The sequence below is a fragment of a genome, unplaced genomic scaffold (genome assembly GCF_019419815.1).
Source record: "Pyrus x bretschneideri cultivar Hongxiangsu unplaced genomic scaffold, Pyrus_bretschneideri_v1 Contig41, whole genome shotgun sequence".
NCBI lineage: Eukaryota > Viridiplantae > Streptophyta > Magnoliopsida > Rosales > Rosaceae > Pyrus > Pyrus x bretschneideri.
In genome coordinates, this window is record NW_025999735.1 from 3,838,298 (window position 1) to 3,855,112 (window position 16,815).

Here is a 16,815-nt window from a genome sequence, read left to right on the forward strand (position 1 = left end):
CCTGGAAATCCAGTGATTGACGATCATCCGTTGATGATGGAGACCGGGAAGCCGAAGATAGAAGTTGTAGCACTGAAGCTTCCGTTGAGCGTTCGCGGCAACACCTGTAGCAATGTGATGACCAAAAACACCGAATTAAATGTCCACGAAGAATCTTCGCGTGAGGTACGTACGTGATTTGCTATAGAGAAAGTGTGCTGGTACCGTGATATATACTGAACGCGGTTCCATGCAATTCAATGATGTAAATTAGTCATAATTTCATGATGAAATAGTCTAGATGCTTTGTTGTTCAGCAAGCTGGGTACTTACTAATTCTTCTTTCACTTATAGGAGCCTGGGGGAACTCCAAAACTTTTATTGATGTTTGATTGCACCAAGTGCTCGGCCCGGATTGCGGTGAAAACTGACGAAGAACGCAGAACCTTTTGCGTTGCATCTGGTGCTACACGAGCTTTTTGAACCCGGAATGGCATGAATGAGGTACGTACGTAAATGAAAGAATAATGACTCTGCTAGCTATTCGTCATGTTTTTCTGTTTTTACATCGCCTTGTACTGTCCTGTTATCGCATTGCTTATTTACTCAATTCATGCATATATATTGCTTTTCCAGGAGGAATATATTGAGTCATTGTATAAAGAGGCTATGCAAAGGAGATCTCTAGACAACAGTGCTGGTGGCCGATACTTGGGTTTGGTACTGCAGAGGGACATATGGGTTAAAATACTTGTCGATTCTCATGAGGTAGAGGTCTCGGTGCACGGTTATTTTCTGGTTTTTAGATTCCCTTGTACTGCAATCACACTACTCAATGACTCAATTCATATGTATATATGCATACTCATTTCCTTTTACAGGAACAAGGAAAATGCACGGATGGTTTTGTACAGTGTTCAGGAAAGGATTGAAGGTATTGTAACTAGGATCTATGTGCATTTCATATGCGTGTACAAATCCAATAAATGCTTCTTGTATAGTTTTGTGTATATGTGTATCCGTTCACACTCTCCATAATTTAGCAAACAAATTTTGTATGGGAAGAAAGAGAAGCCCTCCTATTTTGAACAGTAGGTAATGCCATTTTTATCGAGGAAAGGAATTACCCTAAATATCTCGAGTAGAATCAATCAATCGACTACGTACTTGATGCAGTTATCTTAATATATCGGATGGTGAAAAGGGAAATTTGATGGAGTGAAGAGCTGTATAGTCTATCAATGTTTCTGCATTCACCTATTGCTTGAGCTTTGGTACCTGTTGAGTCTTAGTTCTCTCGTTTAATTTTGAGCCTACTAAAAATAAGGATAAATGGAATTGATAAAGCACTATTGTTGTATTGATATATGCTATTCGATGTGTTTTTTTATCGAACTGGATTCTCCTTGATCTTAGACCACAACAGAATGTCCCTGTTCTGATTCATTTTTCTTTACTTTGCAACTTTTCCTATTGTTTCTTCCTGGCATGTTTGTTACTGATGCCATTTGTTTCTTAAACACATTTTTGCAGAACTCGATGAAAAGATTCCTTTCGATCAGCTTCCACCTAAGAATAAGTGGGTAAGAGTTCGTCCTATTCTCGACATCCTATAGCTTCATTATACATATACGTATATCTTATTAGGAAAAGTAATTTCCATAGATTAAATGAATAAGATTATACTTAGAGTATTTATACAAGAGCTGCTAAAGCTAACAGAAATCAAAACTTCTAAAACTAAGATTCCTTATCCTCTAAGTAATATCTCTTGTAGGTGTAAGTATATTTTTATCCTTAATATCCCCCCTCAAACGAAACTGTGGAACTTGCAGTTGAAGTTTGTGTCTCAGAAGCAAGAACCTGGACTTAGATAGAGACTTGGTACAAATGTTAGCGATTTGATCCTATGTACAAATGAACTGCACAAAGACTTGATTAGACAGAACCTTTTCATGAATGTAGTGATAATCGATCTCAACATGCTTAGTCCGAGCATGAAAGATAGGATTCTTGGCTAAAGAGATTGCAGATATATTATCACACCATATATAGGGAGAACAATACAGAGTATAAGCAATGTCAACAAGCAGTTTACATAGCCAAGTAATTTCAGCAGCTGTGTTGGCAAGAGATTGATATTTAGCTTTAGTTGATGATCGAGCAACATTTGGTTGCTTCTTAACACTCCAACTAATGAGTGAATTCCCAAGAAATATGCAGTAACCACTAGTAGATCTTCTGTCCAAAGAACACCCTACCCAATAAGCATCTAAAAAAGCATGAAAATAATGAGGTTTGGAGCACTTGGAGAACCATAAACCCAGATCAAGAGAACCCTTAAGACATCGAAGGATGCGTTTAACAGCTTGCATATGTGAAACTCGAGGAGTGTGCATAAACTGGCACACCAAATTAACTACAAAACTGAGATCAGGCCTTGTCCAGGTTAGATATTGAAAAGCTCCAACTAATGATTGATATGCAGAAGGATTTTCAAGAAGATGGGATGAGTGATCAAGCTTGATTGTATTAAAAGGAGTGCTGCAAGGTTTAGCTCCTTCCATGTGTGCTTTTTTTAAGAGATCTAAGATGTATTTGGTTTGAGATATGAAGAAACCTGAGGAAGATCTTTTGACTTCAATGCCAAGAACATAATGAAGTGCCCCAAGATCCTTGATGGGAAAAAAACACTGAGTTGTGCTATTACTTATTGACAAGCTGCAGGAGATGGACCAGTAACCAAGATATCATCAACATACACAAGAATGAATACCAAGGTTGGAGATCTCTTCACAAATAAGGAATGATCATTTTGAGACCCTATGAACCCAAGAGAGTGCAAAACATGATGAAACTTGTCATACCAAGCTCGAGGAGCTTGTTTTAAACCATAAAGAGATCTGTGAAGTTGACAAACATGATGTGGTTTTGCTGGATCTTCAAAGTTAGGTGGCTATTGCATAAACACTGATTCAATAAATGTTCCATGTAAGAAAGCATTACTGACATCTAATTGATTGAGGAACCAATCAAATTGAGCTGCAAGACTAAGAAAGAGTCTAATGGTGACAGGTTTTGCCACTGGACTGAAGGTTTCAGTGTAGTCCAAGCCCTCTTGTTGGTGAAATCCTTTTGCAACCAACAAGGCTTTATACCTGTCAATGGAGCCATCCGGTGTTCTTTTAATCCGAAAAACCCACTTATATCCTACAAGATTGTGGGAGGAAGAAGGGGGTACAAGAGACCAAGTACTAGTATTAAGAAGTGCATTACACTTCTCTTACATTGTTATACGCCAATTAGAATGTTTTGAGGCTTGTAAATAGGTGGTAGGGATATAGTTAACTGCAAGATGAGAAGGAATATGATGTTTAGTTGCAGTTAGGGCTTTAGGTTTGAAAATGCCTGACTCGGATCGTGTCTGCATTGGGTGAATATTAATAGGTAAGGAAGCTTGTGAAGAGGGTGAATGGATTGCAGAAGTTGGCATGGATGAAGAAAGTGAAGAATCTGATGAGGGAATGGAAGCTGATGTAGAGACAGTATTTGAAGGAACTGGTGAAGGTATAGAATTTGAAGGCAAAGTATGAAATGTTAGGGAAGTTGGAATAGGTGAATGGGATAATGGTGAGTTAATAGATGATGATAGTGGAGATTGCAGAGTCTGAAAGGGAAAGGTCAATTCGTCAAAAAGCACATGCCTTAAGATATACAGTCTATGAGTGGCTGGATGTAGACACAAATAGCCTTTGTGATTGAGACTATAACCCAAGAAGACATTGATGCGAGAATTACTTGACACTCAAATTAAACCCTCGTTTGACAATTGTAGTAGAATGGATAAGTGAGGGATCGTTCTAGACCGGGGATTAGGAGGGCTTGCTAAAACCTTCTAAATTGACTTAAAAACATAAAACCACGATATAAAACACTATTTAATGCTCGAAGAAAGAAAAACTAAAAATAAGAAAGATTAAGACTAAGACTTCAACGAAATAGGGGGGAATTGGATTTGGACGAATTTAAACTAAAATGGATACTTGGAAACAAAACAAATTGTAAATATGGATTTGACGGAAATGAATGGATGGGAAGCTAGCTAAGGGTTCTTTCTCCACACATGATATTTATGCATATGAATTAATTTCCAGTTATTCCTTCATTGAATTATGAACGACAATGCCCCAAATTAACCGTGACATCACTAGTTAACCCTCAGATTTTCCTTATATTATTGGATTGGATGGCATCATTCGACAACCCAAAACATTCTCAAAAGTTCCCTACATGTCATCATAATAGAGATACAATCGAAGATCATTAAGAATAATGAAAACCATAAGCATTGACAAAGCATTTGCAACTATGACATCATGTTACTCATGCTAAGAATTAAACTTAACGCGATCGTGACAAGCGACCTTCACTACTTTCAAGTATAAGCTAGTAACGATTATGTGAAACCTTCTTAAACTTTAGCCACATATTCATGCATGCTAATTAAGTGTCGACCCTCAATCAACAAACATAAATAAGTTAATCATCAAATAGTTAAGCCAATTGCATTCACGAATCAAGAGTTCATAACCGGAATTCATCAATTCATATTACATAAATAATCATGGTATTGAAATCACCCCTAGCCAAAAAGGGTTTAGTTCCTCATAACTTTGAAATCAAAGAAACACCTAAACATTCCAACAACTCAAACTTGAATTGTATGAACGTTTAGGCACTCTTCTCTTCCATTCCTCATATTACAAAACAAAGAGAATTGAATTTAAACATTGAAATCAAAGAAACGCGTAAACATTCCAACAACTCAAACGTGAATTGTATGAACGTTTAGGCCCTCTTATCTTCCTCTTTATTGTGGCACAAGGACTAAGGGATGTTGTTGGTGTGTTGAATGGATTGGGGGATTATGGAAATGGAAGAAATGGAGGAGAAATGGAAGGGAAATGGAGAGAAACTCACGGCTAGGGAGAAGATGGAAGTGTTTGTGGTGTGTTGTGTATGAAATGAGATGATCAATGAATGAATGAATGCAAGGGTATTTATAGGAGTAGTGGAGGGAACATATAGGGAGAGAATGGATGGGAGAGCATGTGAATGATAGCTAGGAGAATGATTAAAGTGGTGTGAATGGTTGGAAATGCATGTGGGTGAATTGGTGGTGCAATGATGAAAGAATAAGTGCATGTGTGTGTTTTGTGTTGGAATGAATGTGGATGCATGATGAAAAGTTAATAAATAATGCATGTAGGGTTAGGAAATAAAATCATAATTTAAAGGGGGGATGATTAAAGGATGTGGCTAGGTTGGAAAGGTGTGGAAGATGGATGGAATTAGGGGGAATGTATGGCAATGATGGGGAGTTCTTTGGTGATGAATGCAATGATGAAGAGTGAATAAATAATGCATGTAGGGTTAGCTAGGTTGGCTTTGTTTGGGTGCATGTGAGTTAAAGAGGGAGAATGTGGTGAAATGATGAAGTAGGAAGGTGGAAATGCATGTGAATGCATGTGAGTGCATGTGTGTGTGAATAGGTGTTTCTTGATGGTTTTGGGGTTGTGATGCATGTGAATGCATGTGGCTAAGGCTTGTTGATTGGGCTAGAGGTTTTGCATGGCTCAAAGGATTGTTTGATTGGGCTAGGCCCTTTGTTTTATGTCCAAAGTGCATACAAGGCTTTCAAATTCGTCCAACACTTTGGCTCCAAAAATATGCTATCCATTCCAAGCCCAATTTTGCTCCAAAATGCTCCAAAATGCATCTTTTTGCTTCCTTAGCCATATGAACCTAAAAACACACGAAAATGGCTTAAACTACTAAAACAACTATGAATTAACAACATAGATGCACGAAAACAAGCTAAGTAAGTCGCCTAAATATGCTCCTATCAGACACAAGGCTTGCTTTTGGGATACAATTTTGAAGATGTGTATGGCTTTAACCAAGGGAAACAACTGTAGCCAAAAACTCTGAGAGATTTGTAATCTAGAACTTTCTTGAAAAAAGACTGCTAAGGAGAATATCTGGAAATGGTGGGTAATATGTTGATAAGATAAACTGAGGTGGCAAAAGCCTTAACCCAATAAGCATGAGGCACCTGAGATGCTGCCAAAAGTGTTCGAGCAGTCTCAACGATATGCTTATGCTTACACTCTGCACACCCATTTTGCTCTGGGGTTTGAGGGCAAGTGAGCTGCTGTTGAATTCCATGTGCAATTAAGAACTTAGAGCAAGCAAGATTCACAAATTCACCTCTAGAATCAGACCTTAGTGCAACAATTTTAGTACTCAGAGAATTTTCAACTAGAGATTTCCATTGCATAAAGGTGGAAAATACATCAAATTTACACTTTAAGGGATAAAAACAACAATGTCTGGTATGGTTATCTATGAAAATGACATAATACCGAAAACCATGATGAGAAACTACAGGTGATGGTCCCCAGACATCCGTATGGATAAGTTCTAAAGGCTTGCTTGTAGTACAAGTAGAACTAGAAAATGGAAGTTTAGAACATTTCCCTAGTGCACAATCTGAACAGAAGGTCATATTTGAACCATCAAAAACAGAAATACATGATTGACATGCCAACTTATTTATGATCTTAATAGAAGGGTGGCCCAGTCTTTGGTGCCAGAGATGTCTTGGTGCTTTGACAATGGCAGAGAATGCTAGATGAGACTTAGCATAAGAAGGTGATCAAGAAAAAGGATAGAAGCCATGTTTAACTGGACCTTTAAAAAGCATCATCCCCGAAGTAAGATCCTTCACAGTGAAGTAAAAAGGATAAAGATGCTTAGAACACCAATTGTCAAGGAGAAATTGATTGGCAAATAGAAGATTATGCTCTAAATCAGGGACATGTAAAACGTGTTTCAAATAGAATGTAGTATTAGAAGTATGTAAAGATGATGAACTAGAGTGGAAAATAGGCAAACCTTTGCCATCTCCAATATAAACTTGTTCAGGACCATTGTATGCTTCTGGATTCTGGAGATTTGAATAAGAATTGGTCATATGCGAGCTTGCACTATAATCAACAATCCAGGTGTGTGGAGTATTGGAATTGCTAGCAACCATAGCAGAATGAGATGATTTTCCACTGTAATTCTGGTCTATGCAATGAGAACAGTCACAAGCTTCATGATCGAATTGGCGACAGATCTAGCAAGAAACTTTCTGTTTGAAGTGTATGTATTGTGAGCTCCACGATTGAATCTTTGAGTGTTGTGACGAGAATAGTTGTTCCTGCCATCATTATTGTATCTGTAGTTGCCACGAGATTGAGAGTTACCTCGATTGTGACTCTGATAATTGCGGTTCATAGGACGACCTTGATTGTTGAAATGAAGAATCGGCTAAGCAACAAAGGCTTGAGGATGAAGATTTGCTGGCAAAAGAAGGATACCAACGGAGGAATTATACGCCTGAAAAGGAGCTGCTGAAGCAGTTTTCATACGATTTGTGAGTTGAATCTCTTTGCTGAGAAGCAAGCTGTGTAATTCATCAATAGTTGTGGATCTAATGCAAAACTGAATGGCATCCACAAAAGAGTCATATTTAGAGGGTAAACCATGAAGAGTGACTGAGATGAGTTCTGAATTTGCAACTGGAGCGCCAGCACTAGCAAGTGCATCTGCGATTTCTTCAATTTTCTGGAGATATTGAGCAACAGTTAAGTCACCTTTAACAAGATTACGAAGACTAGATCGAAGCTTATGAATATGAGATTAAGAAGCAGTCGTGAGGCGCGATTCTTGTTTTGCCTAAAGCTCGCTGGCAGATGTCACACCAACCGTGAAAGGGATGAGAGAATCAGAAAGTGTTAAATTTATCAAGATAAGAATGTTTTGATCATTCTCAAACCAAGTAACATAGGCTGGATTGAGAGTTGCAGTTCGATTTCCTAACGAATCAAGAAGAAATTTGGTCGGCACCGCCATAGTGCCGTCGATAAGTCCGGTGAGATTGTAACGCCAGAAGATCGAAGCAAACAAGGCACTCCATGTCAGGTAATCTGTAGTGGTGAGTTTGATTGGAACCATATATCCAATATTCTGGATTGTGATTGAAGCAGCAATTGCAGAATTAAGGTTAGAAATTACATCAGGAATTGGATAAATAGGAGAATCCAATCCCCAAGAAAGAGATGCAGAGGTTGCCATGGCTATAAGAAAAAGAAGGTCTCGCGATCAGGAGCTTGGAGGCGATCGATTGATCAGAGAAGATGAAGAGGTAAGGCGATGAAGCGGTGTAGAAAGGAAGCAGGAAAAGAAAATCGAAGAATTGTCGTGGGACTTTTAGGCGGTTGATACCATATTAGGAAAAGTTTTTTCCATTGATTAAATGAATAAGATTATACTTAGAGTATTTATACAAGAGCTAATAAAGCTAACAAAAATCAAAACTTCCAAAACTAAGATTCCTTATCCTCTAAGTAATATCTCTTGTAAGTGTAATTACATTTTTATCCTTAATATATCTGGTATACTGCAATGTGTATTTCTTTTCTCTGGCGTTGTGAGTGTCAAAGTCTCAATCTAAACATATATGCATTTCCTTTTCAGAGAAATGAGATAATTATGGAGAAGTTCATGTCCGAGCTTGAGGCTTTAGTCAAGGAAAATTACCCAGAGAAATTAAAGGTGACTAAGTATTAACAATGAAGATTTAAGAGGATGACGGAGAAGTGTCTGAGTGAAGACATAAATGCTCATTCTTATAGCAGGGAGTTCTTCAACTTGTGTTTTTATCGTATTTCATCGAGAGAGCAAGGGGATTGTTCTTTGTTTATGGTGACTCTTTTTCTGTAGATTTAGAATTTAGTAGTGGGATGAATATTTTAGGGCATGTGTCCGAGTATTATGCCTGGTATAATAATGACATAAGTTAGAAAATCCAAGAATGTAACATGAGTTAGCAGCAAGAACTCAAATTTAGAGACCAAATTTAATGGACTTTTAGTTCAGGAATCAAAATTTCAATTTGGTGATAATTCAGGAACTATTGCCAATTTCCTCTTTAGGTTAAGACTAGATATGTTGAAGCTTCTGCCTTTCTAGTTTCTACGATGATAAAAATTCCCTTCCTTCGCCCTTAACACGTGGGAGCACCTATGCCAAGAGGTAGTGAAAGGCAAATCCATCAATTTAGTGTTCGACAAAAAAAAAAAAAAAAAAAAAAAAAAAAAGAGAAAAGAAAAAGAGGATTAAGTAGAAAAATGAAGGGCCTTTCCATGAAATCAATGTTAATTAAAAGTGTTTTTAACTCAGTTTGGGTGCCACATCTATCTATAAATTAAGAGAGAAAACCTTGTAATGAAACCATAAATTTATAGAACTGTGTCATTTAAAAACTTTAGCTGCCTAGAGAGAAAAGCAAATAAAATCTTCCCCTGCCTTTTGTCTTGGGGTCTACAGCAACCATTCTTAGTGTCTTTTCTATTCCTACTTTTACTTTCGTGCAAATTGTTGCTGTAAAATGCCGTAGTCATCGAGATAGTAGTTATCTTTTGGCTCACACACACATTCCACACAAGATTTTGGCCCCAGTTGTCACTTTCGATGGAGTTGAAAAACTCATGGCACAATCTCTTGGTTAGTGTCTCACTAACACTCTAGAAGAGCTTAAGAAAACTGTCTCTTACTTGAAAACAGAATATGAGATGAAGGATCTTGGGAAAACCAGTTTATGCCTTGATTTGAAGTTCAAACATTTGTTATCATTAAAGAGGTTGTAGAACCCGAATTTCCATATCTAAGTTCAACTTTGCAGTTTGTTGTACTTACTTCATTGTATTAGACATGACTTATTTGTTGTTGATCGGTTGGTAAAGATACAACACTGTGTTTATACGTCACCACTAAATTGGCAATAAAGACTTTTTTTGTCTACCCTGAAGGTACTACAAATTTGCCCTACACATCCCTAGTGGACCTATTCCCTGATCCTCGGAGTGGTGCTTGCCTTGTTTATTATGTGAATGTATATTACTTATTAAACCCACACAAGGCACATTCTCATAAGGTTATGTCTTTCCTATTAGGGGTACAACAATATTTTTAAGGTCCACAAAATAAACCTTAATTGCAAAATCTTCAAACCATTCCAAGCTCACCACACCTCACTACGACACATGTGAGAGAAATGATGTTGAGATCTTGTTAAGCATATTCGAAGTATCTGTAGCTTTCATCCATCATTGAGTTCCAACGATGATCTATGAGGACAATGTCACATGTATTGACCAGATCAAGATATAATACATCAAAAAAGTTCACACCAAGCATATTGCGTCCTCATCACACCAGTAAAGTATCAGAAGACTAAAGTCAAGCAAACCTGATCCCAAGAGAACCTTGCCAACCTCTTCACGAAGTCATTGTCCAAATCAACCTTCCCGAAGTTTGTCCAAGGAATTGGTATGTGTAACTATCTCTTTTGCAACACTTGTAGTTTTTAAAGGGAGTTTTGTCAAGCACAGGAGAGTATAATGAAGTATATTGACTTGATCTTAATGTATTCTTTTCGTTTAGATCAAGAGCATTTTTCCCACTGAAATTTCGCTAATCTGACGAGGTTTTGACGAGGCCACCACATCAGGATAGTCAAACCCTTGTGTGCGTTTTCTACTACTTACTTCCTAGAGATGTTAAGTATCGACATGTTGCATTAACTCATATTTTCAGCTGAGAATATGAGTTTTTTTTTTTTTTTTTTTTTTTTGTTATTTTGCATTTTACCATAGCCAGGTTTTTGTGAGACTTACTCCTATATGCGATCCCTATTAGAGAATCATGTTTGCTACTTGTGCCAACTAAACAAGACAACTTCATCAACTGCTTCTACATTATCCATGAAGATCTGATGCGTTATCCACTTGTGTATTTACACACTCAAGGGAGATTGTTGTGATATTAATTATATCACATGTGTGACTGTGTAAATCATTAGTAGATTGTATTTAGGATACTAGAAGATCCTATTCATTTATGATTGTATTACTTGGCTGGCAAGAAATCGTATTTTGTTTACTATAAATAAAGGGACAATACATAAGGAATAATACACAAAATTCCTCGAACTTGTATCCATCTCTCTCTGTCTTACTATCTCTCCCTTTAGTAAAATAGGCCACAACAGCTTAATAACTGCTTTCAATTTTCAATCTTTATATTATATAATACATAGAGTTTTTATTTATTTATTATTTATTAAAATAGTGTTAGCTAATTAACCTAACTTGCTATTAAGCTAAATAAATCACTAAGGGCTTGTTTGTTTAGCTTCCCTAAGTTTCATTAGACTGGCTAGGATTCCTAATCTGTGTTTGGTGCAAGTAGGAACTGAGTTTAATGTGACTAAGTGGGACTCGCGGGGACTAAATTCTTCGCAAGGGGGCCTTAGGGAGATCCCCAAAAAGAGAGGATTGCTAATTTCGTCTCCTACATTTGCTTTGCTTCACACTAGACTCGTCTAGGATTCCAGTTTGCTTCACACCATCCTCGTAGCCATCTAACAAGTAGACAATTGATGATGGACCTGTATCACCGCCGATGGTCTTTGTCGAAACCCAAATCCCCAATGGATAGGATCTTTGAAAAAACACAATGATTTCCCATCATGATTATTCCTTTGTCCATGGAACCGCCAGAGGAGCGCCGCTAGAAGTGCAATGACAGTTAGATATGACCCAAAACTCCATTTCAACGACGGTCACTGCAAGCACAAATCTCTACTTCAACGAGCACAAACCCGAAATCGAACAGATCTTGGCTAACCAAGCTTGCCCATTTGGACTTCCATGCACACCCAACAAAAACCCCAACAAGCAAACTTGATTATGCGTTTTGTAGAAAAAGTCTGGCAATTAAACAGAGAAAAAGAGGGAGGGGAGGGAGAGCATGGGATGGAGAGAAAGAGGAAGAAAATGGAGGTTTCGAGAGAGAAGAATCTTTTAGGAAAAAAAAAGGTAGAATTAATAAAAAAAAATATTAATAGATATGAGTTAAATAATATAATATTGTAATTTGTTATTATCTTGTTTCTTAGTCTGTCACTATATTAAACAGTTCACTATTTCAGTCAAGTTTAGTCTATTCTAAGATAGACCAATTTAGTCCACGAAGTTAGCCCAGTTCAAAATAGTCCGGTATAACAAACTTAACATAATAACTTTCTTAACAACTTTTCTAACACTTTAGCAGACTTGGCACTATTTTAGTGGATAATGCTGAGTTGACACTCCTCCAATCTCTCGTTGACAAGCAAGGGAATGTTAGCATATCTATAACTCCCTCAAGACTCTTTAAAATACCAAGGATCCCACGCGCCACCAAGTTTTTTGTAACTATTTATAATACTAGAGAGGTTAAATTTTTTAAATCAAATTTACAAACCAAATAATGTGATTATTGATGATTGAATCATTACTTAAACGTTGATTAACGTGCTTATTTCTTATCGGTGACACATTATTTGGTTTGCAAATTTTGTTTAAAATTTTGGTCTTCCTAGCATTACCCTTCAATGAAGCTACAAGTTTGCTTTCCAACAAATGGCGTTTACGTAAACATAAAAGTGATAAAAGATTGTCCATACGAATGAGGGTTTGAATACCAATTGGCGAGAGAAACTTTTTAATGTGCTAGGAACACAACTCGGTATACTAAATATCATAATACAATTAAGCGAAAAATTATTTTAAGTTTTAACTAATTGTGTTACAACAATTAATGTGCCGAACTATATTTTAGGTACACTAAAAATCTCTCAACGGTACTGCTGTTCTACACGGTTCATGTCTTAACAACCCACTATTTATGGATTGTTTTTGACTTACATGCAGTCGTGGTTGTTAATGAAAAGACTTCAAAGTCTCTAAGTCTTTGCTTCTCCCGCCGAAATCTGCACAGTCCACAGTCCACTGCTCTTTTTCATTATCATTGGTCAAACTGATAATTAAGTTCATCACAATATAACAACGCACTAAACTTCACATCTCTGTCACGAGAGATTCTCTTACAACTGGTGATATACCACATTATCCAAAAAATAAATGTTGTCCTATTTGAATAGATAACATTAAGAATCAAAAATCAGAATCGCTCTTTTTTTAACGATCCAAATCACTTGATCCCCGAGCTTCGCAACTCTAGCTTAACACTCCACTTTATCACTGAAAAGTAACCATATACGATAACATTATGATCATCATGTGGGGCATGTTGCGTCAATATCAACTGAACCGTGTGGATCTAATTTCTCTGATTAATTTAACCACTTGCATTCTGTGAGTGACGAATTACTGATGATAAATGATAATGGCAACAAGAGATATTCGACAATAGTGATCTTTTGCATGTTTACTCTTAAAATACTTGCTTATTTGACACGAAGAAATTGTATACGGTGAAAAAATGTTATTATAAGGGTTGAACATGTACCCATCCATGATGAATGCAAGCATTATCTAACAGGAATGAAAATAATTTGCCATAATGCTGTGCACTAAAGTGCTCGATGGGCCTGGTAAAGATCATCTCTGTTAAAAATAAATTAAAAAATATCGTTTAGTCACACTAACTACAATAAATTGATAGAAGGTTTGTTGGACTTTTATCGATTATGATAATTTATAAATTACTTTTTTCTTAAATTGTATAATTAGTTTAATGACTACACAATCTCGGTATTTTATTAACTTTTCAGAAATCGGTTGGAATTTCTCCTCACGGTTTGAGTAGTTAAGCTGCCTACAAAAAGATAAATAAAAGGGCCTTTACGGGGGTTTTAACTGGGTTTTTCCTTTTTTTCTTTTCTTTTTGGGTGGGAGTGGGGCGGGGACCTTCCAAGAAGATGCTAATAAATCCACGTGACAACATTTACATAAAAATTTCAAACTTGACGGCCGCCTTTCTGCCATTCTTATGGGCTGACGTAAACTTGAATGAGTAACCGTGCTCACAGAACCTACCCTCTCATTTGCTTTTGCATCATTACTAGAGTCCGCAGAGGAAAGACTTGTTCATAGTCCTTTTTGCACTTTTCTTACTATATATGGAGCAAATATATAATATATATAAATACATACCATGATCGACCACCCTTTTACCTTCCAATTTTAAGAGAGTAGCTAACTGGAAGTTGTTTCATGGGAATCTTTGTGGCCAACTTGCCAGAGAAAGATCAAATGAATAATAACCAGGCAAGTCAATCTTCTTCAACCAAAATTGAAAGGAGGGTTGTAGAGAAGAATAGGAGAAATCTCATGAAACTTCTTTACTCCAACCTCTTCTCTCTCCTCCCTAACCAAAATCCTAAGGTATCTCTCTCTCTCTCTCTCTCTCTCTCTCATGATCACATGTTTACGCAGTTACGAAACTAAAATACTCTCTTGTCAGACACTACATTTGTGGGATTGAGAATCCGAGCCATTGATTAGGTTGATTCACAGCTAATGTTGAACATTGTGGTGATGCAGGAGCCATTAACTCTGCCCGAACAAATAGATGAGGCCATCAACTACATAAAAAGCAAAGAGTCGAAGCTGCAGAAATCAAGGGAGAAGAAGGAGAGCTTGGTGGGCACTAGAAAAAGATCACATGCTACATCATTCATAAATGCTGAGAGCATGGAACCAAAAAACTTAAGTATTGAGAGCGTAAGGAGCACAAAAGCACCCCAAATCCAAATCCATGAGACAGGCTCCACAGTAGAGGTAGTACTGACTACTGGCTTAGACAATCATCAGTTCATCTTCTACGAAATTATTCGCATACTTGACGAAGAACAGGCGGACGTCGTGCATGCTGGCTTTTCAACTTTGGGAGACACTGTATTTCATGTAGTACGTGCAGAGGTATGTAAAAGTAACTGAATTTTTCTCTGTTTGTTTCTCAAGGAAATATATTTGAGATGAATCAGTACTTTGGATATTTATTTGGATTATTAATCTGGCTTTCATTTCATGTAGATGCACAAGTCTGTGTTGGATTTTGGGGCTGCAAGAATAACTGAAAAGCTTAATAGATTTGTCAATGGATCCACCAGAGACCAAGAATTACAGCAAGATTGCTTTTGGGACTTCGAATTGGAGCCTGTGGCAATACTATAGGATCAGTTGACAAGTACTCCACGAAACAAATTAATCAATCCTATTTCCCCGATGAACTAACTATGTACATTGAACAAACTGCAAAAATGGGTCGTTTTCCATGCACCGATATTAGGGGATGATCGATTTGACCTAAATCATATGTTATAAAATATATAACATATATATATATATGATGTGACAGCTTAAGTTGGCTATTAATTACTTATAACATTATATAATCTGTATTGTAAGGTTTAGTTGTTGTTGGTTGTTATAACATAAATTTGTATCACATAAGTCTTTCATTTTAACATTAGATAGATTGATATTGCATAACATGGATTTGTATTACATTAATCTTTTCTTTTAACATAACATAGATCTGTATTACATAAGTCTTCCGCTATAACATCGCATGGTTATCACATGCAAAACCAAATGCAACTTCCGCCTGGGCTTGAGTCCGTGTGATACAAGAAACGCCACAATGGGGCCCCCCTATGTGCATAGCCCACCGCCCTTGCAGACGGTTGCCTTGCCCTTGTTGACCGTTGCATTTTCGACGGTCCTTTCATTTGGACCGTTGGATTTCAAAAAAAATTGAAAATTTAAGGTTGTGCCACGTGACACAATCTGGTGTATCTGATTCAGAAAAAAAAAATTAATAAATCAACCTCCTGGATTAATTTGAAGATAAAAAAATCTAAAAAAAAATACAAACATTTTTTTTAACAACACACTTAAAATTATACTAAAAAAACTACACTTAAAATTAAACACAATTAACAGACTTACAAAGTTCAACTGTCTTCTACATTTGCTTTTTATTTTTTATTAATTATGCGTGTTTGTAATAATATGCTTTGATTTTTATTTAAAATTAATTTATAAGAGTTAAATAAGGAGTTTAATTTTCATAGAACAAACTAAGGTACAAGGCATAATACATAAAAAAAAATATTTGTGAAGAATAATCGTCCTTGCCTTTGTCTTTTCTCTTTCTAAACGAATGAACTTGCACAAATACAATTACTCTTTAGAGTGAATAGTAAACTCAATTTCATTGGAAGTGCTCTTAGAAGGGTTGGGGAGATACTTTTCATATGTATAGACTAAACAGTAGTGAACTACATTAACAACGATTAATTCATTCTAAATTTTTTAAAATAGACGTGGCAGATATTGTTTACATTTTAAATTTTTGTGAAACAGAGAGAATTTTGTAATATTAAATATATATTTTCAAATCTTAATAGATTTTTTTTTCAAAATTTTTTTATTTTTATAACGATTTTCTATTAATTTTTAATTTTAAAAGTATAGATCGTTGGATTGAAATTACAGTTCAGATTAGAAGATCAAAAAAGTGCCACATGGCAAAAACCGTTGCATTCACTTTTGAAAAAAGGAGGAGAGGAAGTTAGACCATCTCCAACCAAGGGCTAGCCAGATGACTCATTTTAACTCTCTGACCCTCTAAGATATTAATATTTTAATGAACAGCACAAGGTCATATTTGTCTCCGTCTCCAACCGAGGGCCAAAGGGTCAAACAGAATTTTTTATTTAAATTTAAAAACTACAACAACTTAAATTCAATGAATGGTTTTGGTATTTATAGAAAACAAAATTAGAACTTAAATTTAATGAATGGTTTAGATATTTATAGGAAAAAAAATTATAATTTTTAAGAATTAAAAAAAAAAATTGGCCCAAAAAAC

General features: G+C 36.3%; 1 protein-coding gene and 1 long non-coding RNA gene across 2 annotated transcripts; both read left to right on the top strand.

Annotated features, from left to right (window-relative positions):
- The first annotated feature begins 275 nt into the window (after positions 1-275).
- On the top strand, positions 276-9,607 carry LOC125469208. The gene is made up of 5 exons (XR_007251565.1): positions 276-483; positions 616-747; positions 861-913; positions 1,513-1,562; positions 8,566-9,607. It is a non-coding gene; the product is annotated as an uncharacterized LOC125469208 (long non-coding RNA).
- Positions 9,608-13,829: 4,222 nt separating this feature from the next.
- Positions 13,830-15,387, top strand: LOC125469299 (transcription factor bHLH162-like). Its single transcript, XM_048566488.1, has 3 exons — positions 13,830-14,321; positions 14,481-14,858; positions 14,973-15,387. The coding sequence occupies exons 1-3, from the start codon at positions 14,151-14,153 to the stop codon at positions 15,111-15,113; spliced, it is 690 nt and encodes a 229-aa protein (XP_048422445.1). The 5' UTR covers positions 13,830-14,150; the 3' UTR covers positions 15,114-15,387.
- The last annotated feature ends 1,428 nt before the right edge of the window (positions 15,388-16,815 follow it).